At 39.1% G+C, this 25,108-nt stretch overlaps 1 protein-coding gene across 1 annotated transcript; it reads right to left on the bottom strand.

Annotated features, from left to right (window-relative positions):
- Positions 1–7,902: 7,902 nt before the first annotated feature.
- On the bottom strand, positions 7,903–24,410 carry sfrp5 (secreted frizzled-related protein 5). The gene is made up of 3 exons (XM_077582975.1): positions 23,630–24,410; positions 13,592–13,669; positions 7,903–9,500 (listed from the first exon to the last, which is right to left on the bottom strand). Exons 1-3 carry the CDS (start codon positions 24,186–24,188, stop codon positions 9,172–9,174), a joined length of 966 nt encoding a protein of 321 aa, XP_077439101.1. The 5' UTR covers positions 24,189–24,410; the 3' UTR covers positions 7,903–9,171.
- Between the last annotated feature and the right edge of the window lie 698 nt (positions 24,411–25,108).

Raw genomic sequence — 25,108 nt, 5'->3', positions numbered from 1 at the left:
TGACTGCTTCTCTTCTCAAGAGTGACTATGAACTAGATTAAGAACGGGCTTTAGCTGCAGGACTGTATATGTTTTGCAAGTCAGTGATTAGCATGCCAGATACATTTTAACACTACTTGTTTGTTTGCACCTGCTTGGATATCAAACATTTAGCGCCTCAGTAGCTTTTTCTGTACTGCATTGGAATGCTACATCATGTTTAATCTGGATTTAGGCATTTACATGACTTTTTGTGTCAAATCGGCTTAACACGTTACATGCTTCTCCTTTTTTTAGTTATGTAAAAAACACAGAGGGAGGAAAGTTGCATTTGTGTTAATTATGCAAGATGGTGGATTATTGCTTTATTTGACTTTAATAACATAGCCTAATTATTCCTAAGGTAATGCAAGTTTGTCACATGTCCCATTGTCTTTTCTTCAGTCTGACTGGAACGCCAAATGAATTAAGTCAATCCAAAAGCGCAATGACTTCAGTGATTTGATGGATTTACTACAAGTGTTTTTAGCAGCACATGCATCTATTTTATTAGTTTAATTTGCTGCATCTCAACCTTGTGAGTGACATTAAGGCGTTTCCCAAATTGTTAATAAAACATATGGGAATTTGTGTGCTGTTATTGGCATTTCTGTTTGTTAAACTTCTCACATGGATCCAATGAAGTCAACGATGACATCTTCCAGGAAGTTCTGCCTTCTGTCTATCATCCTTTAATCTACGATCCCTGCAAAAAGAGACCCTTATGCAGTCATGCATAGATAAACAAATGACAGCAGCGATCAAGAAAAGAATAATAAATAAATAAAAATCCTTGGGGAAAGGGCAAAGAAAAGGTTGAGCGTATGTGGATAGAAAACGGATCTGACCAGAATGATTTGTGCTTGTCTTGGCCAGAAACCCAGATGGGAGAAAGACTAAATCCATTCCTTTCATCCAGAATGAATCAAAAATGCTTGCAAAATCATGTAAGGTCAGAATTTAATGTTTTACATCTGGCTCCATTTTGAAAGGTGAGGTTATTCTACTATAATGACTGACATGTCAGACAGTCTAATGATTGCACGAGCTTGACACAAGCTGCAGTTACACTTTAGCCCAGAGGTGGCAGTCACGAGTAAAAAGTACCACAATGACAAGTACGTAATGACAAGACAAGTACCACAAAGCACCTTTAAGTGTCTTGTTTGCATTTGTCAGGTTTTCAGATTACACATACGCATATTGTACTCTACCAGAGGTGGGCATCGAGGGCCGGAGACCTGCAGGTTTTGCAAGTTGCCCTTCTCCAACACAGCTGATATATGATCAGCTCATCAATAAGCCTGATAATGATCCTGTTGATTGGAATCAGCTTGTGTTGGAAGTGAGAAACATCCAAAACCTGCAGGACTCCGGCCCTCGAGGACCGAGATTGCCCACCTCTGTATTATACAGAACAGTTGAATGGAATCTATACATGGTCCAATTTAACCACATCGACCTGATCACATCACACGTTTTCGTATAAATTTCCATTGTGTTTTTCACTGACTTTCCATTTGTAAGAATATGCAGCTTGAGTATCATGAACTCCCTGATGATTTTCAAATCCCGCCACACTATTTTTAGATCACAAAAAGTGGACGTGTCCAGGCAAATCTGGACGTCTGTTCACCCTGCTGTAATATAAAGCAGAATCATCACTCCAACTTGGCAAAAGTTGGATCCTCAACTGTTTGGCACTAGTTGTAATGCATGTTGCAGATTTGTTTTCTGTCATCAGAATTGCTTGTTTTTGGAATTGTTGTTGTTTATGTGTTCCACTTAAAAAAAACAATCATCTACTGTACAGTATATCTTGTGCTGCAAGATGCTTTAATTATACTTAAACACCTGTTATTGCTCTCTGTCTCTGCAGTCAGTTTGTTGATTTCAATTTCGACATCCCGGGGGTGGCGCAACCTGACCCAGACCACACAGTCCTAACATCCCATGTTACAAAGCAAGACAAGTTTTATGATTAAAGCTACCTCCAGTGAAAAAGACTTGGCCAAGATCGCAGCTATGCCAAACATGTGCTGCTCTTTTCAAATGTTGGATCGTTTATGACTATAAACAGTCCAAGCGGGATAAAGCGATCCAAAAGATTGCTGCTTGGACCCGGTCCTGGTATGGGATTATTGTTTCGGGCAGCGGGAGAAAGTACAGACTGTTTTTTTGGTTGGTGAGTGATACGATGATTAATAGGATTGACGTTTTGCTGTCCATATTGACACCAAGTACAAAGTCACCAGGGAGCAATAAGGGTCGAGATGCAAATGTGTGATAATTTATTGTTGAATGTGTTGCTTTCTTTCCAACATGTCATCAAATTTCATGCATCACTTTTACATCAATAAGGTTTTCTGGCCAAATAACTAAACTCTAATCACCCCCGTTGTTGCAGCAGCCACCTGGAAGGAGACATTGGAGTCCTGCAGTTGTAAAAGAGACATGTTGCGTTATTTCAGTGGCTTTGTGCAATGGATGTCATGGGAGTTTGCACGTGCAAAGTTTGGCAGATGTTTGAGTATCAAGCAAAAAAAGGGTTAGTGATGATCAAACTGAAAGAAAAACTTTTATTGTCAAATAAAGGGTAAGAAAACAAATCATGCATTGCAGCTGGTCATCAAGAGTGTAGAAAAGGATTAAGACTTAAAAATGTGTTACTCAAGAGCCACTGGGGATTACACGGGTTTAAGGAGACGACTTGTTAAAAACTGATTTATAAAGATAAGTACAATGAAAGTAATGGTGTGATTCAATGCTGCGTGTACAGTGCTGCAACAAGTAAGCTACTGCACTGCTTGAGTACATTTGTTGAGTAATCTTGTGGGGATGCTGGATATTTTCAATGCCATTCCATTCAACAAGCAACTATAAGTCCAATATTAGACTTATTAACATTATTACACTGGGGAACAATTTGAAAAAAATAATTTGCTGATAAAAATAAATAATAAATAATTTCGATTAAAAATAAAATTGGCATGCTGATTCCAAAATAGCAATCTTTTTTTTCTAGCACACCAAGTCCCCCCTCCAAAGCTTACCCTACAGATAAGCAAAATTTCACTGATTAGCTGTAGTAAGACTGGAGTAAGAAGAGCTGATTATAATGGCACTCATCTCCAGCTCCGTGGCAACTTGTTTGTGCAGTCACAATTGAGAGATGAGAGATATGTGTAGCTCTTAATAGGTCGGTACCATCAATATATGTAAACAGAGAGCTAGCATAGTAGGAATTAGTGCTAGCTTTTCTCTTAACCTTGTAACCATCGGCATACCATTGTACAAAGTTAAGTTCTATTTTATTTTATGCAGTTTTTTGTTGCTTTCAAAGCTTGTAACTATTCCATCATAGGGTTTTATTTACATGCATACACATTTATTCTGTATTTTTTAACAAAACGTGGAACCTCTAGCTCAACATCATGTCAATATAGAGAAAAATTTAGATCAGTTTTGGATACTGCACCCAAAAATTTGTTCAAAACAGATGTCAGACTTAAAAAAACAACAACTGCTCCACAGTTTTATGCATACATGGTCTTGCACACTTTGCAAAAGAAAAATAGCCTTCAGAATATTCTCAAGCATATTTTAGTGCACACTTAATTCTTTTTTTTTCCCCTTATCGATTTTGAAATTAGGTCACAAAAAATGTTAGGTTTTTTTTCACGAAAATATAGCCAAATACTTCTGGTTACCCTAACAACATCTTATCATAGCAAACAAAAATATAAGTGAACAGGCGGAGAAAAAGAACCCTTCACAAATCCTGACTTACTAGTAAATGTCACGAATGAAAAAAAAAACTTCCCAAGGGCAGAGGTTAGTAAATGAGCATGTTTCAGCAGCTTCGTTGCCTGCCTGACCTTCACCTTTGCAAAGGCGTATGTGTGACAAGGAAACAGATTTTATACATTGACCGATGCTTGTGTTTCCATCTTTGTATATGTGTCACAAACAAGAAACGCTTCTTTCCTCTTCTTTGCTCCTTGAGACCAGTTGTTTGTCATTGCATCCTGGCATGCGAATGAATGTTGTGGTGTTTCATTTCATAATGATGTGCAGCAGCAGCAGCGTCTGTGTGTTTTCCATGCCGCTATAAATCTCCACACTGACATGTTGGTTCAGTGGGGAAACTGCAGGTTTGGGACTCACTGATGGCCTCCACAGATGCTTGCAGGACCCTTCCCATGGGATTCCCCCTACGCCATCTATTAATTTATCCATTTTCCACTGCAGACCCACAGAGGCCAGTGTGATGGCTTCCGAAACTTCTGGTCCCAGGAGGGCAGCCTGTTTTTTTTTTACTTGTCTTCTGTTGTCCCATTTCAGTCTTTCTCTTTTTCATTGGTGGGACTCGGTATATGGCATGCTTCTGTTTGCCAAACCTCATCCTCTGATTGATGAGAAAAGACTATCACTCTGTCGTCATGTTTTAGTGGACTGATACAAACATGTGGACAAGTTGTCTAATAAGTTGTAATTGCGTACACAGTTTATACGGATACTGTCAGAGTCTGTGGAGATTTTGTATTGATGAAATAATATTTCATTTTGGTTATTTAATTCTAAGAAGCATCTCATTTTGATGGAATGAACTTCAATGCTAAATGCAATAGTAATAAACACGTTGTTAAATGGGTATTACTTTTGCATTGCTTGACACATGCTGTATTTATCCACGTATTGATGTCAATAAAAATGAGTTTGTCACTAGGGAAAAAATGGCATTAGTGTGACTTTCTTAAAGATCTATCAATTATGAACAGATAATGTAAGTGGCTCACAGAGTGAGCCCAGAGGTACCCCATCATTACAAGAGATAGACAAATACAATTTCATCATACCTTAGAATGACGGGATTTATTATGATCGCAAACAGGTGTTGAAAAAAAATATGCATCACATCAAAAGATTCTCAGTAGGATTTCAAAAATAAAGACAAATGGTGTTGGACCTCTTTGAAAGAAATCTTTAATGAAGTGTAAATTCCATCGTTGAAAAGTTACATAATGATCAGGTTCGGTGTTTGTTTCAGTGCATACTTTCCTGAATACTTTACTCTAATGATGTCACATGGATCATGGATACGTTTTCTTGAGTTCAAATATCTGATAGCTGAGCTCTTGTGAAGAGCCTAGTTCTAGAACTGCCATGGAAGTGTGCTCAATAGGTATCAGAGACTTTGCCATGTTAAAACTGCTTACAATATTTGAATGTAGCCTCACTTCACTATAGTTTAATGGCTAATTTAGGCAACCGATAGGAAGGCGCATTCATCGGGCAGACTAAGGTCAAAGAATTACAGTATGCCCTCTATCCAAAGTTTGCCATCAAAACAAAGTTAGTGCAATCGGTGTTATGAAACACAGTTTCTTTAGTTGTATAGCTGCACTTTTTTTTTGTAACAGAACATGTCGGACAACGTGGTTAATATCTATGAAAAGTCAAAATCATTGGACAGTGTCTATATGTGAAATTCAGCAAAATTGCCATGAAATGTCTTGTTTTCATCCTGTTGACTAATATTAAATGCTTGCTGACATAACTTTAAAGCTAGAAACACGTACACCAAACAGCAAAACTCTTGAGTAAAGCTACTTTACTGTGTGCATACCACATGTGGAAGTTAGTGTTGACTTCAGCATTTGAGAATGATTTCTCGACTACTCGTGAATATTGGCACTTACCTAATATACAGACACGACAATGTATGACAGTATTTTGTCCATACAAGGCCACGCTTCTTTTCCACACCAGACTTTCATGCAGACGAGGTGGTCCAGTGAACACAAACCATGCTGGCATACTGTCTAAATCACTTTTAAGACTTCTCTGCTATGTTTGAGGAACATTAAAAGTAATAGTAATTATTTTGTCTTGGGAATGCCTCCTTCACATGAATCTTGGGTTTCATCCCCCCCAAAAAGGCACAGTTGCAACAATGAGTCATGAGCACATACTGTAGATATACACAAGAGTGTAATGTATGATTTTATTATACATTACTGTATGTGTGGCAGTTAAGATTAATGTATGCCAGTTTGCACAAATGACAGCCAGACAGAAGACTTTTATTTGACTGTACTTATCTGCACACTGCAATAAAAACAGACAATGTGCTCTTTCTTCTGTTTGCAACATGGGTTCATATATACGATATATATAGGTTTGTGTGTGCTTTATATTTATATGAGCGCATACAGTATGCATTACAGTAGTAGTGTGTAGACGTCACTCAGAAGTAGATTCACGTACCACAAAGCGGCTTCACGAGAGTTGGGTTACATAGGAAAATCCAAACCGTGTGTGTGTGCGCATGTGTGTGTGTGTGTGTGTGTGCGTGTTTGTGTGTGTGTGTGAAGTTGCTTTTCGACAGTATTTTTCTAACATTACACTTTGTTTATTTTATCAAATTAACATCTGTTTGAGTTAAAGTCTCACAGGTGGGAGGATTTATATCACAGCATTGGGACAATTTTCTGGGTTTTTAGTATCATTGTGGGGACCAGGTGTCATTGTGGGGACAGTTTGGTGGTCCCCCTGAGTCCAAACCTCTTTTTGAGGGTCAAAACTTGGTTTTAGAGTTTAGGTCTGAATTGGGTTTCGGTTGGGGTTAGGGTAAGGGTTGGGGCAAGGCAGTCAGTTGTGATAATTAATGTTAGGGTCTAGGAAATGCATTATGTCAATGAGATGTTCCCACTAGAAATGTAAACCCAACGTGTGTGTGTGTGCGCGCGCGACAACTTTGTGTTGTCTCATTTCTCTCGCCTTTTTTTCTACCACCTGAGCTTCATTTAATCTTTTCTGCCCAGCTGCTGTTTTACCGATAGAGAATACATTTATACAAAACAATTTTCAATGCTACTCATTGCTTATCATTGATCACTATTTGTGTTGTCATTTAATTTTGCAGGCTATGAAAAATCCTGTAAAGGTAGTGTTAGGTTTTGCTGTAACTTCTATTAGTTTGTATTGTACGAGAAACATTCAACCAGATGATATAATAAGTTTCCGCCAGCTGTAAAATTGAAGCTACTTTGCCTAGCAAAGCCTCCAGTGGCTAGAATATAGCAGCTAGCATGTGAGCTAACAGACATCTGAGCTCCTGCTAGCCAGCAGATCGGTGGATCGGGCTGATGCATCAACCCACTTTAAATAACGACACCAAGCTGTTCTATAAATGGCATCATCCAGAAAAGATGAACTTTCAGGGTGTATAAACATACAGTAGCTAGCTAGCTAACCGCAAGCTGCATTGGTAGAAACAAGCCTCGTAATAGCAATTAACTCGCAAGTATGCTGGATAACCACTGATGCCAAAAAAAGGGTGCTCAAATTCTTAAATAGCGGAGGAGTGAGGATTAGTCACCTAAGCACATCACTGGGCGTCCATTCTAGTTGCACCTGAAAAGGATCTACCGCATAGTTCTGTCTTTTTATGTTTTCAGCTATTATCTTAAAAAACATGTGATGCTTTTAGAAACAAATCCTTCAATTCATTTTACAGATTCTCTAACTGTGATACAAATGTTTTCAATATTCTTCACAAGTGTAAAAAGAAGTTAAATGCAATGAAAACAAATGGCTAAACACAACTGACTTTGCTGTTTGACTTATTGTTGCTTTTGCCATATTATACTGAGCAGCAATCATCACTTGTGTATTTGTGCTACTATGTTTTTGTAATAAATTCAAGTTCAACACTTACATTTTCAGCCACTCAACACAGAAAAGCCAAATAAACCATATTATTGATATTGACTTAATCCTTCATATGTTGGCTGATCTGAAGTTTCATTTTATGAGCTCATCTAGAAGCACAAAACCCGAATTATCAGTGAAATGAAAACACCATATTAGCAGTACATGTTCTTTAAAAAATTTCAAATATACTTTATTCATTTACATTTTGCAAAACAAAGGTGTATTTCAGTAACAGAACTACTTACAGGTTAATTGATTAAAACAAATATATTGGCATGGTTAAATTTAATGTTTTATTGTGACAAGAACAGTAAATTTAGACACTATGTTTGTTTGTAATATGTGTATAAATGTGAATTTTGCTATCATACCACAGAAAATTGAAACATCTGGAAGTACAAAAAACATTTGAGGAAAAAATCCCCCCCAAAATAAAAAAAATAAAAAATAAAAGAACAATGAATACCAGTGACACAGTTGGCTCTGTCCAGAGTCTCTTTACTTGGCTTCTTCTAAGGAACTTTCTTTTCTTTCTTCCATTTCATAAAGGTGGAAGTTTCCATCTTTCAGGCCACATAGTCAATGGCAGCATCCTCCAGTCACTTTATCTCTCAGCGCGTCATCTTACTCCGTCCCTCGTCTGAATCCCCATTGGGGAGTAATGCTTTCCTAATCATCTATGCATGGCCTAATTCACACATAATTCAAATCATCTATGTGGGCTGTCCATATTTCTTCATGCTAGCTTTGTGAGGCACAGCCCACATTTAGCAAATTACTCCTCTTCAATTTTAAAAAAAAAAAGCAAAAAACTCCCTCATTCTCTCGATAGGCATTACATAACCAAACATGATTTCAGCTGGAATTCGGAATATCCTGGCTCCTATTTCCATATCTACTGTCTAATTGCATAAGCTGCTGTCAGATATTGTACATGTGATTGACTCGAATTGGCGTGTTCTCATGATGACTAAGTAAGAAGGAGCACAAAAATGCACTTAAATCAATGTAAAACCCCGCAGCAATGCATCACACAAAATGGTTCTGGCAACAACAACAAAAAACTTTAACTATGCTTGGTGAAAATCTTTAACTGTAATAATAATAATAATAATAATAATAATAATAATAATAATAATAATAATAATAATGATAATAATGATTGCAGTGCATTACTTTTTGCGCAAAATCCTAATCAATTGTCATGAGAAGAGCCTCCTGAATTACTTACTTAATCACAAAAAAACAAAACAAAAAAATAGGTAACTCCATTCCCATTTTATGTTAACGTTGGGGAAATAAAAGCTTTACCCCACTATAAACATTCTTTGGACCACATTTTCTGGGGTTGTGGAATCAAGGGTGGATTATGGAGAAGTAAATCAAGAGCATGTGGAGTTGTGTTGGACTCTGCGGGTGGGGCGGCAAGTTGCGTCATTGGAAGACGGTGTGGTAGGTCGGACACTGATGGGACTTCATGTACTTGATGGCGAACTTGAGCTCCTTGCTCTTCTTGTCCCATTTGTGGATGGACATGAGAAGCAGTTGCTGGTCCACTTTGCGGCCCATGATGAGGAAGTTGGTGCCCAGGCTGTCGAGCTGCGAGCACGGGCAGTTGGCCCCGTTCTTGATGTACAAGACCAGCTTCTTCAGGTCCTTTTTCCGCAGCACGCCCTGCTTCAGCACTTTCTTCTTCTTCTGGGCTGCAATCAGCTTCTTGTCGCCTTTCTCCTTTTTCACCTCCTTGATTTTCATCTTGAGGACTGGGGAAAAATAACATGGAGATCACATTTTGGTGATCGCAGATGGACAGTTGTGCACGAAATCAAAATCATCGCTAGCGTAACTAAGACCAGTGTTACCTTGGTATCGAAGAGTTGTTGTGCTTTCACCTGCTGTCAAGCTAATAGTATAGCATTTTAGCACACATTCTGTATTTAGACATGTTATCAAATATGTGCAAATAATAAAATATTAATTAAAGGGGAAGTCAAATTAAAACATTTCTTGACGGTAATATGTTACAGTATATGTGACCTCACTAGTCTAAACATGACATTCTGACTAAAATTACATTTGTGGAATATGAGTTTTGGAGCAAAATCCAGCCGTTTTTATCCATCTTAGCCATTTTGCCACTTGCTGTCAACTGAAGATGACATCAATGTTGCTCAGAGCTCAGGCAACGACCAATCACAGCTTACCTGTTTTCTGTTTTTTAACTAATCACAGCGCCTGAGGTGGATAAAAACTGCTGGATTTTGCTGTTTAACTCATTCCACTAATGCAATATTAACAAGAATGCCATATTTAGACTAGTGGGGCTGGATAGAAAATATTGTCATTTATTTTATTTGTATTTTTTGGCAGGGGGTGACTTCCTCTTTAACAAGACAACATACGTCATGTAAAGTGGGGGATCCATTATATTTATGTAAATGTTACTACAAATAAAAATTCTACTCCCTTCACATTTTAATATGCTATGCCAGTGTTTATCAGCACCCAACTATGTTTTTGTATGTTGAAGGCCAAAGCATGAAGAATTTGGGTTACGTTTTGGTGACATTTGCATGCAGGTTAGAGTTTGCAAAGTAGAGTGGAATCCTCTGGTCGCAGTGTTTAAATAACAGAATGTAATGTCAAGTGCAGTTATGACAGATTCTCTGAGGGCAACCATAACTCTACGTTGGCCCACAATGAAAACCAGTTCCATACCACTCATTAGAGGATAAAAAAAAAAAAAAATCAGTGGGTAAATGTGCTATGAACCGGAAGAAGCCAGTCGGAAGGAGGTTTTTGAGAGTCTTTGTTCAAGGGAGGATTTGGAGCAGTTTTGCATTGCAAGTGTTCCACTGACTGAAACTGAAATATTGTATGTTGCTTGTTTGCAGGAGATGTATTATATTTGACTGGAAGCCAGTGAAAGTCACATAAGACTGGTTTCTTTACATATTTTTTTCCATCTACAATTCCCTTTTAGGGCCTAATCTTTCCAAATCTGACATAGATTTATTGTAAGTTTATCTTTTTATGCTTACAGTCATGCCTTTTGATGGAAAAATGCTTGCGCTAAGAATGCACAGGTCCGACCGAGGAGACTTGGCTCTATCGATCTAATGAAGTACTGACTGGTACTGACTGATGTTTAGAAGTGCATAGCTCTACTTAAGAGAGACCAAAATGAAGCTGCCAACCACTCGAGACAGGAATCCTCTGGGCTAGCAGTCTGACAGCTGAAATTAATCACGGGCCGGGCAGAGGCACAGGCTCGGGGGTCGTTGAGAGGCATCACTGAGGATTGCTTGGAAGACGGCCATTTCACTCCTCGTCTGCCTGTCTACTGTTCCATAAACATCTCCTGATATGTGCGCACTGCATGTGAGGAGATAGCGTGTTACGAGGTGGAATGTGTGTGCTTGTACGGCCTCATATGCGCAGTCTGACTCCCACCGCTTGCGTGCCTACAAGTCTGAGTGTCTCGGTATGTATGAAAGAATACACATTCAGGTGTACACAAAAGTGAGTACATCCCTCACATTTCGATATTTATTATTTAACTACATCTTTTCAGTAGACAACACTTAAATGATACTTTGACATAATGAAAAGTAATGTACAGCATATATAACATGCAGAATATAATACAGCCTTTAATAGCTAAACACCTGTCAACAAAAGTGAGCACACCCCTAAGTGAAAATGTCCAAATTGAATACAATTATGATGTAATGGAGTCTGCATCCTAGTGCATCCTAGTGATAAGCTGTGCCCTGTTTTTAGTCTTTGTAAGGGACAAATGATCAATTATGCGATATGGCTGTTTAATTCCCACCAGCAGTAACAGCTAAATGCGGTATACATGACAAATTGGTTGAAATAGATGGGAGAGGAATTATTTTGGTGACAGTACTTTTTTTTCAGCAAAGAATGTGGAGAAAGATATCAGATGAGAAAATTGTAACATGAACCAGACTTGACAGGACTTCAAGGCACACAAGAGCAATATTGATCATGTGCAAGATCAAACCACAATCAGCTATTACAATAGCATCACAGAATCATCCTTGCCTTCATCTCAGAGCATGTACTCGTGGAATTCTCGCCTCATTTGTCAAACATGAATAGCCAGAGGAATGTCTTGCTCATGTTTCATTTAAATGGCCAAGAAGAATCCCTGCGATGCTTTCTGAACTTCAGTTGGACAGTGATTTGTAGCACTGCTTTCAATCAGCCAAACCATTTTTATTAGAGTGGATAGAGTCATGACGAAGACGCACTTTGTGGTGCTTGTTTGGATGTGCACAAATATGATTTACAGTGTGATGGCTCTTATTACCATTTTATAGGTGCGTGCACTGTTGCCAGATGACATACTGGGGAACTTATTCAAATAGCCTTGTGAAAATGTGGTTTTCATCGCTGATCCGCTCACATTCTAATTACAGATTGTCCTTCAAAAAGTTTGATCATTTATGAGCCTCAATTTTAAGTATAGTGCTAAGACGCTTGGACTAAGGGCTGCGAAAGCAGAGATCAAGTATGAAATCTACTGCTGTGCATCAGCAACTATAAACCTCAGTGAGGCGGAATAATAGATTTATTATTCTTTGGCTTCATGTGTAGGTCATTACAGTGAATATGTAAATGCAGTGATAAAAGTTTGGAAAATGGTGCTACTAGTGAGCCTTGGCGACTCTTTCATTGATACATCAGTTAGTAAGAAAGTTAGTTGAAACACAATTGCTCCAAATAGAAGTATAAACTCAACTTCTGGTGTGTTTATAGTTGCTTTAATAACAGTAGTCTGTTTTGGATATTTGTGTTTAAGCCAACCATAGTTTAAAACACCTTATTGATGATTTTTTTTTAATTCCTTAAATATCTTGTTATTTGTGTTTTGGATTGGGCCCTTGTGATGCTCTCAGTTGCTATGGTCCTGTATTTGTGCTTTATCAGTAGCTATGTAGTTGCTATGGTCCTGTATTAGTCACCCTTATTTTGTCATGTAGGCTTTCATCCTGTCATATAGAATTGTGCATTGCACTATAGCTGCAGTTGCTCAGTGATACAGTTGTCAGTGTGTCAAAGTTTCTTCGTCAAGTGTTTTCTTCACGGCCATCTGAATCCATCCCTGCTCTCTGTTGTTACTTTTTATTTTTGTCTTTGAAGATCTGTTTGAACTACTGTGTCTTGTCTGCTTTTGGGTCCAAATTCTGCGCCTCACGTAACAAAATATGTGTTTAACAGTATTTGGATTAACAAATAATGGAATAAAATGGAAAACATATCTTAAAAACAATTAAAACAATACATATATTTATCCTTTAAGTTTTGTCTGTAAATGTAGTTGCCATCAGTCCATTGATGACCATTAACCAATTCTCAATTTTAAACATAGCTTCTGAATAACATAACAGATCACATATAACCTTGAAATTAGGGCAAAATATACGGTTTCATTTTGTGACCACTATTACTGTTGAAATGATGTGAATTTCCACAATGTGGGATTATTAAAGTTTATCATCTTATCTTATCACTTATCTTATCATGTCTGGCTAGATAATACACATAGGTAATATATAAGATACATAAGATAACCCATTCACAAACCCACATTTCTTTTAAACTTTTTTTTTTTATGATTATGACTGTTGAGTAACGCTTGCTCCATATGTTTGGCTGTGTTTTACTGACATGTTATTAGCACCACAAAGACAATAAAGGCCCTGCTTCTCTCTCTTTTTTTTGCCAGTGTGCCTGCTTCTGAATACAGAAGACAAAAATAAGCATTTTTCTTCCACTTTTGTTAACGGTGGCACTATGGCTGAGGTCTGCTGCTATTACTTACCAAAGTCGCTGGCACAGTAGTGCTCCATGATGTTGTCTGCTTTCAGCTCATTGTCACACGGGGGACACACCTTTGACACTGAGGGAAAAGAATGAAAAGCGACGCGTTAATGACTATTCCAGAGAGCACAATTACACATTTCATTAGGCGCTCTGAAGGTCAAAATAGCTCAAATCTAAAGGCTGCGTCTGTAAGAAATCATTAGGCCCTGAGCCCTTCGGAGCAACGCCCCCCTCCCTCTCTGTCAGAAGCGATTTGCTGTGCAAGCCTTACACACTCCAGCAGACTGAAGGATGTTTGCTCTGAAATGACGCTGCAGAAAAAGGGTTTAATTTGGGACTGTGCATATTTTGGTGGCCAAGGTGTGGTCTTGAAGGTAAACATTGTGCAGCAGAAGCTCAACATGCATACTGTGAAACAACAAGTGGCCTAAAACACCAAATTAAGTTACTTAGTTCAAACATTTTTACATTTAGTCTCACAGCTTTTTGGGGAATTTGATTGACTGTAATTACCAAGTACCAACAAAGGAGGAGATACTTTTATATTTCCAGTTATGTTACAACTACTAACAAATCTTTAATGAGTTCTTTCTTTTGAAATCCCCACTGTAATATCCCGCATATTTCCCTTTTCTCCACATCCAAGTCTTCCTGTCACACGTTTACAGACGCACATGTAAACACACACCAAGCTAGCATAGTGGGGTTAAAAGTCACAGTTCAAAGGTTATCACCCCAGCGCTAACCTCAGTGTCTGGCCAGATAATGAGAGGGGTCAAAGTGTAGCATGCCTCGCTGCTCGGGTCATGGCGAGGAGAACCCCCTAACCATTACATTGGAGGGAGGCTTGAGTCGACTAACTGCCACTTTCTCCCCCACCCAACCCTCCCTGTATGAAAAGATCCACTAGGTCTTATGGGGGCTTAGGATGCTGGTCTCTAATTGTCCACATTAGAAAATAATTGTTGGGGTGCAAACCACTTAGCAAGCAAAACAGTCCAGAATTGAATCCCCACCAAAGTGGTACTGGAATTTACATGACACTTCTCCAGATACCTCAAATATATGGAGGACAAAAAGCTGCCAAAATCAAAAATAAATAAATGACTGAATAAATAAATGACTAAAAGTAAAAATAAAAATGGATCGAAAAAAGAAAATTCAAAAATTTATTACAAAAAATAAATAGAAATGGAAATAAAAATAACTATATAAATATAAAAATAACTATATATATATATATATATATATAAAAGTAAAAATAAAATAAAAAAAGGAAAATACGAGATTCAAAAAATAAAAATAAAAGTTGAAATAAATTGAAAAAATAAATATATAAATAGAATTAAATATCAATCAATAAATAAAAACGCTCTGCCAGGATAAAATATTATTCTAATGAGGGGGCGGTCCTAAGCGTGTCTATGGTTGGAGTCCGCCGTTGCAAACTGCCCTTCATTGGTCGATTGAGGGGCACGGCGAACAAGGAGGTCTTGCCGTATGGTGTGTTAAATCTAAAATACAAAAAGAGCCAAAAGAAAGAGAAATCCAGTCACCACTGATTGTAACTAATGATGGCGATGGGCAAAAAATAAATAAAAAAGCATGGAAACTCACACATACACACAAATCAAGAAAGTAAACTTGTGTCTGTTTGGAATGAAGCAGTTACATCTCATTCTGGCTCTGCAGTAATTCAGAGTTCCCTTGAGGTTGGCGTGTTGGCGGGAAGCCCGCTTGTGTCAGTTAAAGAGTTTGGATGGAATAGAAACGTTTGGATGCCTCCAATGTGGCGTCTGTCTGAGGCATCATGTCAGTTGTGCTGTGCATTCATGTGCGTGCCAGTGATTTGCGTGCCCGTTCCATGCAGTTTGTCATCAGTTATGGACAACCTTGACTTGTCATGTGCAGCACTATTCCCATGCAAAGCAATGGATTGTGTTTATTTTAGTTGAAAACTGGGAATCAGACAACAGACATGGTTAGATACTCACCATGACCAAAGAGCAGTCTCTAACAAACAAGTTATCACAGTTAGTTGTCTGGCATTCACTTAACAAACAAAAAGACAAATAAACACTCACTCAAATACAGTAGATGCCTCTATTTTTGCCCCCCAAAGAAAATAACAGGTATTAGCTGTTATACATGTAGACCAGTGGCGCCTACTGGTCATTCAGATGATGGGAAGCTCTCTTTTTTTTTTTTACGCCACAGACAGATCATCCAATCATCACACAGTAGCAGAATGAGCGTCCGATGGGCGGGAAAAAGCCCAGCATATATCCAATGACCGTCCAGTTTTGCGCAGTGAAACTACCCACTCTACGAAGCAGCGTCCGACTGTGTAAATAAATAAATAGAAGTGTCCCTACTTTATTTTTTTTAGAGGGAGGGACATTTAGGAAGCTGAGCTTCCCTTGCAGTCTTGGAGCAATCGCCACTGATGTAGACACTGTCACCCATTAAAGCATAGGTGTCAAACTCTGGTCCTCAAAGGCCAGAGTCCTGCAGGTTTTGAATGTTGACCTTCTCCAACACAGCTGATATATGATCAGCTCATCAGCAACCTCTGCATAAGCCTGATAACGATCCTGCTGAATGGAATCAGCTTGTGTCGGAAGAGGGAAACCTCCAAAACATGCAGGACTGCGGCCCTCGAGGACCGGAGTTTGACACCTATGATGATTAAAGAACTCTTTAATCATCATAGGTGTCAAACTCTCCATGATAATCCTTTTATTTTATTTAAACCTATAGATTTACTTGGCATCAGTTATTCTACTAAATAAAAAAGTGGATGCACTCAATGTTTGTCATTTTGTAGATTGATTGCAAGTTTTATTGCTTCCACAAAATAGCTCTCATGATAAGTTTAGCGCAGTTGTGGTTTAAGTCCAAACTTTTACCGTTGTTTCATGAGAGCTGATAGATTACAATTACTTGAACATGCAGATGCACAGCCCAGATAAATAAATAAAAGTGCAATAATGGACTGCCAACTATGTGTTATTTGAAAGGTATCTCTCTCTCTCATTTCTATTAATTCTATTCATTTTCTATTCATTCATTTCTTAAAACTTAAGGTCAAGTCACATTTTTTTTTACAATTATGTTCTGTTTTCTGAGTTTGGGCATATCACATTCGCAAGCCGAGCCATGATTAATCGGCGAATTTGTAGTAGGCCTAAACATGCCTCATCTTCTACCGCATCATCTAAGCCTCTTATTTGTTATCAAAACATAACAGAAATAGTATATAACATGCACTTCCACCGACCTTCCTCACTGAAGCTCAAACAAAAGATGAGCAGATCTCAAAATGTTGTCATAGAATCCCTTGACATGCCTTTTACCTCATCCCCTTGAGCCTGAGCCTCGCATGATCTTTTCTGATCCATTGAAAATATGTGTGGCGCACTACCTCATTGGGACTCTTCAAGTTATGAGCAGCAATGCTTATGACATAAAAACGAAGCTGTAACGCAGCGTGTGATTTAAGTTGGAACATCTGCTTAAATGTAGCATGCAAAGTGGAAGAGACTCCAATGTAGGCCTTCAGGCGCCCCCCCCGGGGCGGCCCCTAAAACGCAGCACGCTTCTTGCATCTGCAGGAATTCTATACAGAGAGAGAAAATGCATTTTCAAAAGGTGGTTTTCCAAGGATGGCGCGTTTGATCACATTTTCCCATTCAAAGCGCTGCGGCCAGGGCCACATGAGTAGCGTCCATTGTGCTGCCAGTCTTACTCCAGCACGGTTGTAATTTATACACGCCACATCACTGACAGGGCAGACAATATCTTAGACACCTTTGACACCAGGTTTGACTTGAAAATGTGTGCACTGTCATTACTCTGCAGCACAGTTATGTATTCAAGCAGAACTTATACAGTACCTGTTAAATAGCTGATGTTGAACCACACCATGAATATTTTTATGTGAGCCTCAATTTAAAGTGGAAGTCAACCTTAAACATTTCTTGACAATAATGTTGTATATGACTTCACTAATCTAAACATGACGTTCTGATTAATATTACATTTGTGGAATATGAGTTATGAAGCAAAATCCAGCCGTTTTTATCCATCTCAGGGGCAGCCATTTTGCCACTTGCTGTTGACTGAAGATGACATCCCAGTTGCTCAGGCAAAGACCACCACAGCCTGTTTTCTGAAGCTGCTCTGTGATTGGTTGTTACCTGAGACCTAAGCAACAATGATGTCATCTTCAGTCGACGGCAAATGGCAAATTGCCCGACCCGTGAGGTAGACAAAAATGGCTGGATTTTGCTGCTTAACTCATATTCCACAAATGGAATATTAATCAGAATGTCATGTTGAGACTAGTCAGGTCACAAATAACATATTATTGTAAAAAAGAAAAAAGAAAAAAAGGGTTGACTCCCCATTTACTCTAAGCAATCCTAAACATGTATTTAATAGTCTTAAATTTGCTTCCTCAAACTTGCAGTTGACATATGTTGTATACATAAATATGAATATTTATTATGATTTTGTATTTATCCAAAATATAGAGCTGCAACAGTGATCATTGAAATCTGTCAGTATGATGCACTGCAGCTGCTCAACACTGTAAGCAACTGCAACCACAATAATAAACACATCGTTAAATTCATACCTCTCGGACAGCATCTGTTTTGTTTTCAGTCAAATGTAGGCATAATGCAATACTGCTGAATTTGACTTGATGTTGTGTCATATGCTGGCGGACCACTAGGGGCAGTAGCACTGTTTAAACCACAAAGAGGTGTATTTAAAGTTGTAATATGTAACTTTTTTTTCCAAAAATAACTTTACAATAAGCTTTTTATTTGACCATTTATGACTGAAATGCCTTCTAATTAGTAGATTAACACCTTAGCTGTTCACAAGGGGTACTCCTGCAAGTCTCTGGCCAATAGTTTTCAGACTGGATTCGGGTTAGAATTTCCTGTGCCCTGTCTGCGGATGTGACGTAATGTACGTGGTGTGTATGTGAAGAACGGTATGTGCAGTTTCATTTTTGGTCAGCAGGTGTCAGTAGCGATTCGAAATGGAATATTCTACGTTCAGTCGCTTTAAGAAGGAAGAAGAAGAACTCCAGGAAGTGGTAATGAAGAAGTACTTATGATTGTTGTTAAAAATACAAATAAAAAAGATTGTTGTTTTGTACTTGATTGTGTTCAAAGTAAATTAATAAATTAAAGTATCATCATTTAAGAGATAACTCCTTAACTGTCGGTAAGAAGTGAGCATTATCTTGTGAAGGCAGAATGTTTGCTACAACTCTTGTATTGGATGCTATTAGATTGTGGAAGTGTACCTAATGAAGTGTCTGGTGAGTGGTGAGACTATGATTCGCTATGAGCATGGAACCACTCTTGACGTCCCACTTTATTTTTCTTTCTGAGAACAATTTGGTGAGAAAAAATCCTAGATGAGATCCTTTTACCATCTTGACGTGTGTGTGTGTCCTGGGGATAGTCTCACATGCTCATCTAAGAATTTGTGTTTCTTCTCAAAGTGTCCGCCCCTGAGCCTTCGGGCAGAAAGTGATATGGATTCAATCTGTTCCAAACACACTCACACACACATCTAATAAGTGTGATGCTAATATACAGTATGTATTATAGTTGTTAAACCATACAAGCCAATTTTGTGGTCGATATGATCTTTGCACATATTTGCACTGCCTCCTCCCAGTAATAGAGCACTGCACCTCTGATTGTTATTCAAGTAAAAGTCCTGGCTTGTTTTGTTTTTGGGGAAGTGGTAGAAAAAGGTTCCTCTGTGTCATAAGAATGGCTTACAACAGTCTCAAAGACATCATGTCACATAGTTGATCCCCATCCTATGAAAACAGCGTGACCATTTTCCCCTAATGGAATAAGTCAGCGCTGCATAAATTCACCGCAAAATCTTTTCCCACTGTTATTATGTGGGATTGCTGTCACTTGGCTGTGAACACTTTTGATTAAAAGCCAAGATAAGTCACACACAGTTGATTGACAGGACTAAAAATGACGTTTTGGCGTTACAGGCTCTCATTTGCCGAATCCCTGAGCGTAGCGTAAAAGCTAATTTTACAGCTGTGTGAAAATCTCATGAACTTTAAACAGAGGCCTTTGTTCGTTTAAATAGAATCAACATAATGGAGGTGCACTAATTTAGCATAAAGCAGAAAGGAGATGCTAATAGGCACTTGAAGTAAATAAATGGAATGAGAACAATGAAACATTTGCCATGAGTGAGTCCTTATTTAAAACACTTTTTCCCCCTCTTCCGCTTCCTCCTCGACCTCTCTTTTACTCTCAGTCTCTTCGCCCGGACAATCGCTCTAATTCCCATGTTTCCCTTATCCCGTCTTGTCGACTAATTACTGGGGGTGCAGTAATTGCCCCCCACCAACACTGCTAATTGGCCTGCTGGCTGCTGGTCCGACAACGGCACAGTGGACTGAAACAAAGCGGGAGGGGGGGAGTGGGGTGACTCCCCAACTCCTTCACTGTTGACAGACTCCCATCAGCTCCTTCACTCCCCCTCTCAGCACTCATCACTATTGTCAACAGGCTGCCCAAGTAGCCCGCTACACACACTCCATTGTATGTTTAGTTTCCTCCTTCTCAAAAGATTTTCTCTGTTAGATTTATTACCTCTTTCAAGGAGACTTTATCAATTTTTTTCTTACAAGAAAATCCTTCACCAATTTCCAAGGAGTGTTGATACATGGGATAATTAAAAAAACATTTGATGTAGGTGTGATAAAGGCGTAGACAAGGGAATTTTTTAGTAGTGATCTGCATAATAATCAATTTATGATTTTTTTATGTCAAATTGATTGTTATTCTGAGAGAATACTGTATAGTGAAAATATAGTGGACCCCGATTCCATTATTTGCTGGGAGAGGGACCGGGCCGGCTCACAAATAGCAAAAATCCACATGTAATTGACCCATTGAAATGCAGTGAGAAAAAAAAAAAAAATTATACAGGTACTGTGTATGTATAAAAAAAATCACCCCCTATATATATATATATATATATATATATATATATATATATATATATATAGATAGATAGATAGATAGAGAGAGAGAGAGAGAGAGAGAGAGAGAGAGAGAGAGAGAGAGAGTTGAAAAAAATCAAATTCCACGGGTACCGAAATGTGAGTATGTGTTATTAAATATTTTTATAGTGAAGTCAAATTACAGAGCCTGATGAGCATTTTTGGTTCCAGAGTCAATCACAGCATTAAACTATTTTATAGATAGATTCAATTTTAGGTCAATTTAAATTTACAGATAAAAGTACATAGCCTACCATGAGTGTTCATTTTTGACAAATTCAAATTTGACTGGGCTGGTTTAGAACCCTTCAACCACACTTTTTTTAATTTATTTTTTTACTTCTGTTTAAAAGAGCAAAAATACACCCAAAATAGTAAATCGGATGATGTATTACTGAATTAAAGTGTCAGATTTCTGTACCATGCTGCACTGTGATTACACAAAGCTCAACCTGATAATATCAGGGACCATTCTGGTACTGGTACACAAAGGTTCTGAAGGACCCAATACCAAATGGGTAAACTCACTGCCACATCCTTCTATCAGGTCAACTTTTAATGACCCAAAAATGGTCTGGTAACAGCAGAAAGGTACACTACTTCATTCTTGAAGACAACAATTCAACTTTGATCAGATCTAACTGGCAAATGGGAAAAATTGCCAAACCAAACGGAGTTTATCAATAGTTCATCTACTGATTGCGACCCAGATAATGCAAAGTACAAGTGTGAACAGAACCTTTACAGTCTTCTACCATGGATTGACACGAGGGCATCCTGTGATCGGCGCGACATTCTCTCCATCCCTTCAGCTGTTGGCGTAATGGATTGCCTCTTGATGGACGACGACTGATAAAGCTGTGTCACCTTTTTAGTGAAGCTGTTCAACACAACAGTCCATTCGTCTTAACTCACTGATCAGTCCGGCAGCTGGAGTCTTTCAGTCTGCGGCCCCACGTCTCAGTCTGTCTCAGTCCCGGCCTGAGGCATGTAGTGATCGCGGGGAGTCCGTCTTGAACACTTTTACGTAAGAACGCTGTCCTTGTAACCTTTCCCCGCTCCTGTCTTTCTCACTGACCTCCTCTGGATTTTCTCTCACTTAAAATGTCATCTGTCATCAATGTAGAGCAGGAAGCCAAAGCATTGCATTTTCAGAAATGTCCTGCTTATTTATATTACTATTGTAAACTAGAAAAATTGAAGAATGATATAACAGTAAGTACTTTACGTAAAAAAATGTATGCAAAATTCAACAATGAAAGCTACAAGTAGAGCTTTGACCTTCTCCAAGGCCAAACAATCTTGAGTTGGATCAGCACCAAATTGAAGATCTTTGTAAACAAACTCATGTATCTATTCTGTGTTATGAGTTATAATCGATATTTCCAAGAAAATGTAACCGTTTCCTCCATCTCTCTACAAAGTTTTGGGAATAACAGTTAAGAGGTTTTTGTCTCCTTGGCAGGCGTAATAAGGAGCATAGAATAGTTTTGCAGGTCAACTTTTACTGAAGATCTATGCAAACTTGTCAAAAGGAAGATTAAAAGAAATGTTGGAGGGGCGGGAGGCTGCCGATTTTGAGTGAAAAATCCACATTTACTCAAAACGTAGAATGTTTCTTCTTTAGCTCATGCTATATTCCACAAGAAAAATATCTTTACACAGCACAAATTCTACATTTACTAAAGTGCTGTTGTTTACTGATTTTACACCTTTATGTAGACTCAACAACAATAATGCACATTTTCAAAGTTTTAGATGTATTGTTATTAGAAAAGTAATACGAAAGTTCCTCATCTGACCCAAATTTTGACTTTCTGTAATTTTGAGTAAATACATTAAAACCATTTTTTTTTATGTTTTATTACAACAAGAAGCGATGTGAATCCAAAACATTATAACTGAAGCAGCAACGTTAGACAAGATTTGAGTCACTGCCAAAACTTACCACAAATGTACTTCATTTTGTCACTTTTCCCTCATACCATTAAAGTTTAGCAATTCCTTTATTAATATCCATTATGTATTTATTCTATTGCTGCTGAAGTACCATACTGAGGTATGCAGTCAATTTTGAATGTCCACTTAAGTTGTTCTACACCCTAAAAACAGATTGGTCAAATTGACCAAAAAAAAGGTTAGATTTGACCAATCTAGCCGGTAGTTATGTGTCCTACAGATCATTTGGTTAAAACAACCACTCTGTAGTGGTAGGTGTTTTCAACCAATATATGTTGGTGATTGGGCCAACTGATACAAATTGGTCATTCTGACCAAGATATTGGTTAATTTGTGTTAGAGACTGACAAAGGTAGGCTACCACGGATTGTCACAACAAAGCGGGGTGAAATTCATCCTCTGCATTTGACCCATCCTCTGAGCGGTGAGCAACAGCTCAGGAATCATTTGGTGATCAACCCTCCCAATTGCAAACCATAATGCTGAGTGTCAGGCAGGGAGGCAAATGGGTCCTATTTTTATAGTCTTTAGAAGGACCCGGCCAGGGATTGAACCCACAACCACTAAGTGTAAGGTTAGACACTCTACCACTAGGCCAATGAGCTGGTCACGCCTCGTGATCTATCTAGACACACACATTTCCATTTTTAAACACTGTATTGTAATAATTAATAAATACATTTAGAATACAATAAATTGATACAGTAAATATATTTCCAAGTGCTCTATGTAGACTTACTTTCTATTGTTACCAATTTTATTGGTTGTTTGGCTAACCAATCAAATTGGTATGACTGTAACCACCCAGAATGGTCAATGTCTGACCAATCTATTGGTTAATCAAGCCAATATGAGCTTTTTTTAGTCTTTTTTTTTTTAACCAATCCATTTTTAGAGTGTACCTGGTAAAGGGTTCAAATGTACATTCTTCGAAATGCTTGAGATAAACTTTTCTCACTTTTCTAACTGTTGTGAGTAAAAGCATCAATTGTACTTTTGATGTTTGTGTACCTGGCGGCTGGGTTGCATGGTTGGCGGTGAACTGCATGGGGATGCAGAGGTCGTTGTCAATGGGGAACTTATCGCAGGTCAGCATCTCCGGCCAGGGGAAGCCGTAGGTTTCCATGACTGGAGCGCAGCTGTCCCTCACGGCCTCGCACAGCGACCGGCACGGGTAGATGGGCCGGTCCAGGCAGACGGGCGCGAACAGCGAGCACAGGAAGACCTGGGTGTCGGCGTGGCAGCGCTTGGCCAGGAGGGGCACCCAGCTGCCCGCCTGCTGCTTGACCTCGGGCATGGTCTCGTGGTCCAGCAGGTTGGGCAGCCTCATCTTCTTGTAGCCCACGTTGTGGCACAGCCGCAGGTCGGCCGGGATGTCCACGCACTGCGGCTGCTTGGTGTAGAAGCGGCCGTTGTGGAAGTTGTCCGACTGCCAGCTGTAGTAGTCGTACTCGTCTGCGGCCGACACGCTGAGGAGGAGGTGGAGGAGGAAGAGCAGCCACAGGCCCAGTGCCATATGGAAGGGACGATGGGGTAATGCCAACCTGGAGCTCTTTTGTCCCTGTGCCATACCTTTCTTTCTGAGCTTCGACCAACAACTCAGGAAGTTTGTATCCACGGTGTCCAGAAATTAATCCAAAAAGTTTGAATTCCTTCTCCGCTGCTGGAGAGTCAGGCTTACACACAGATGCACCTTTCTGTCAGTGTGAGTGTGTGTGACAGTTAACAAGTCAAGAGAGGGTGAGCGCACGCAGCTTCCTTGATTAGTTCTCCTGGTGCAACCGTCACTCTGTTCTCTCAGTATCACTCTGTGCTTCTAATGAAGAGTCCCAAGGCTTTAAGTCCTTAGGCGGCCAGCCCCCCACCCCAAGCAGCCTTGTAGTCCACTCACCTTCTCACTGGCCTCCCCAGGTCTCACTCACACCCAGCCCAACCAATCACAGAACAGGAGGAGGTCCCCACTGGTTTTGGGAACGGCCCTCCTGACCCTGGTCCACAAGCAAACCCCTCCTCTAAAACAAGAGTGAGAACAAACCCTTTGCAAGATGCCCCAGTTGTGTTTCTGTTTTGAAATGCATTCCTCCAATAAGGGCATTCATTACACACACTTTCAACCTCTTAGTTTGAGTAGGTCTGTCATACATCTGCACCATTCCTGCTGTCATGCTACATTTTTGTCAGAGGCTTGCGCAATGTAGCATGTCGCTGCGCACATTACAAATCTGCTCACTTCATCAGCGCTCAGGAGTCTGGCATTGAAGGCCTCTCATATGCACACACCAATGAAACTTAATGCACTAGCAATAGTATTTAGCACTTTTTGTATGCAGATACTTTTTTGGGGGGCAAGTGGCAAGACTTCCCATAACTCAGTTGTCAGCATTTTAATTTTTTGGGGCACATGTGTTTTGTATGATTTCACACTCTATTCACTGCCATTTATTTGATCATACACTTAACTAGCATTTATTAAGCCCTTTTCACTCTGCA

The sequence above is a fragment of the Vanacampus margaritifer genome, chromosome 12 (genome assembly GCF_051991255.1).
Source record: "Vanacampus margaritifer isolate UIUO_Vmar chromosome 12, RoL_Vmar_1.0, whole genome shotgun sequence".
In the NCBI taxonomy this organism is placed as follows: domain Eukaryota; kingdom Metazoa; phylum Chordata; class Actinopteri; order Syngnathiformes; family Syngnathidae; genus Vanacampus; species Vanacampus margaritifer.
Note: the sequence above shows the minus strand (reverse complement) of the source record. Positions and strands in the feature narration are given on the sequence as shown.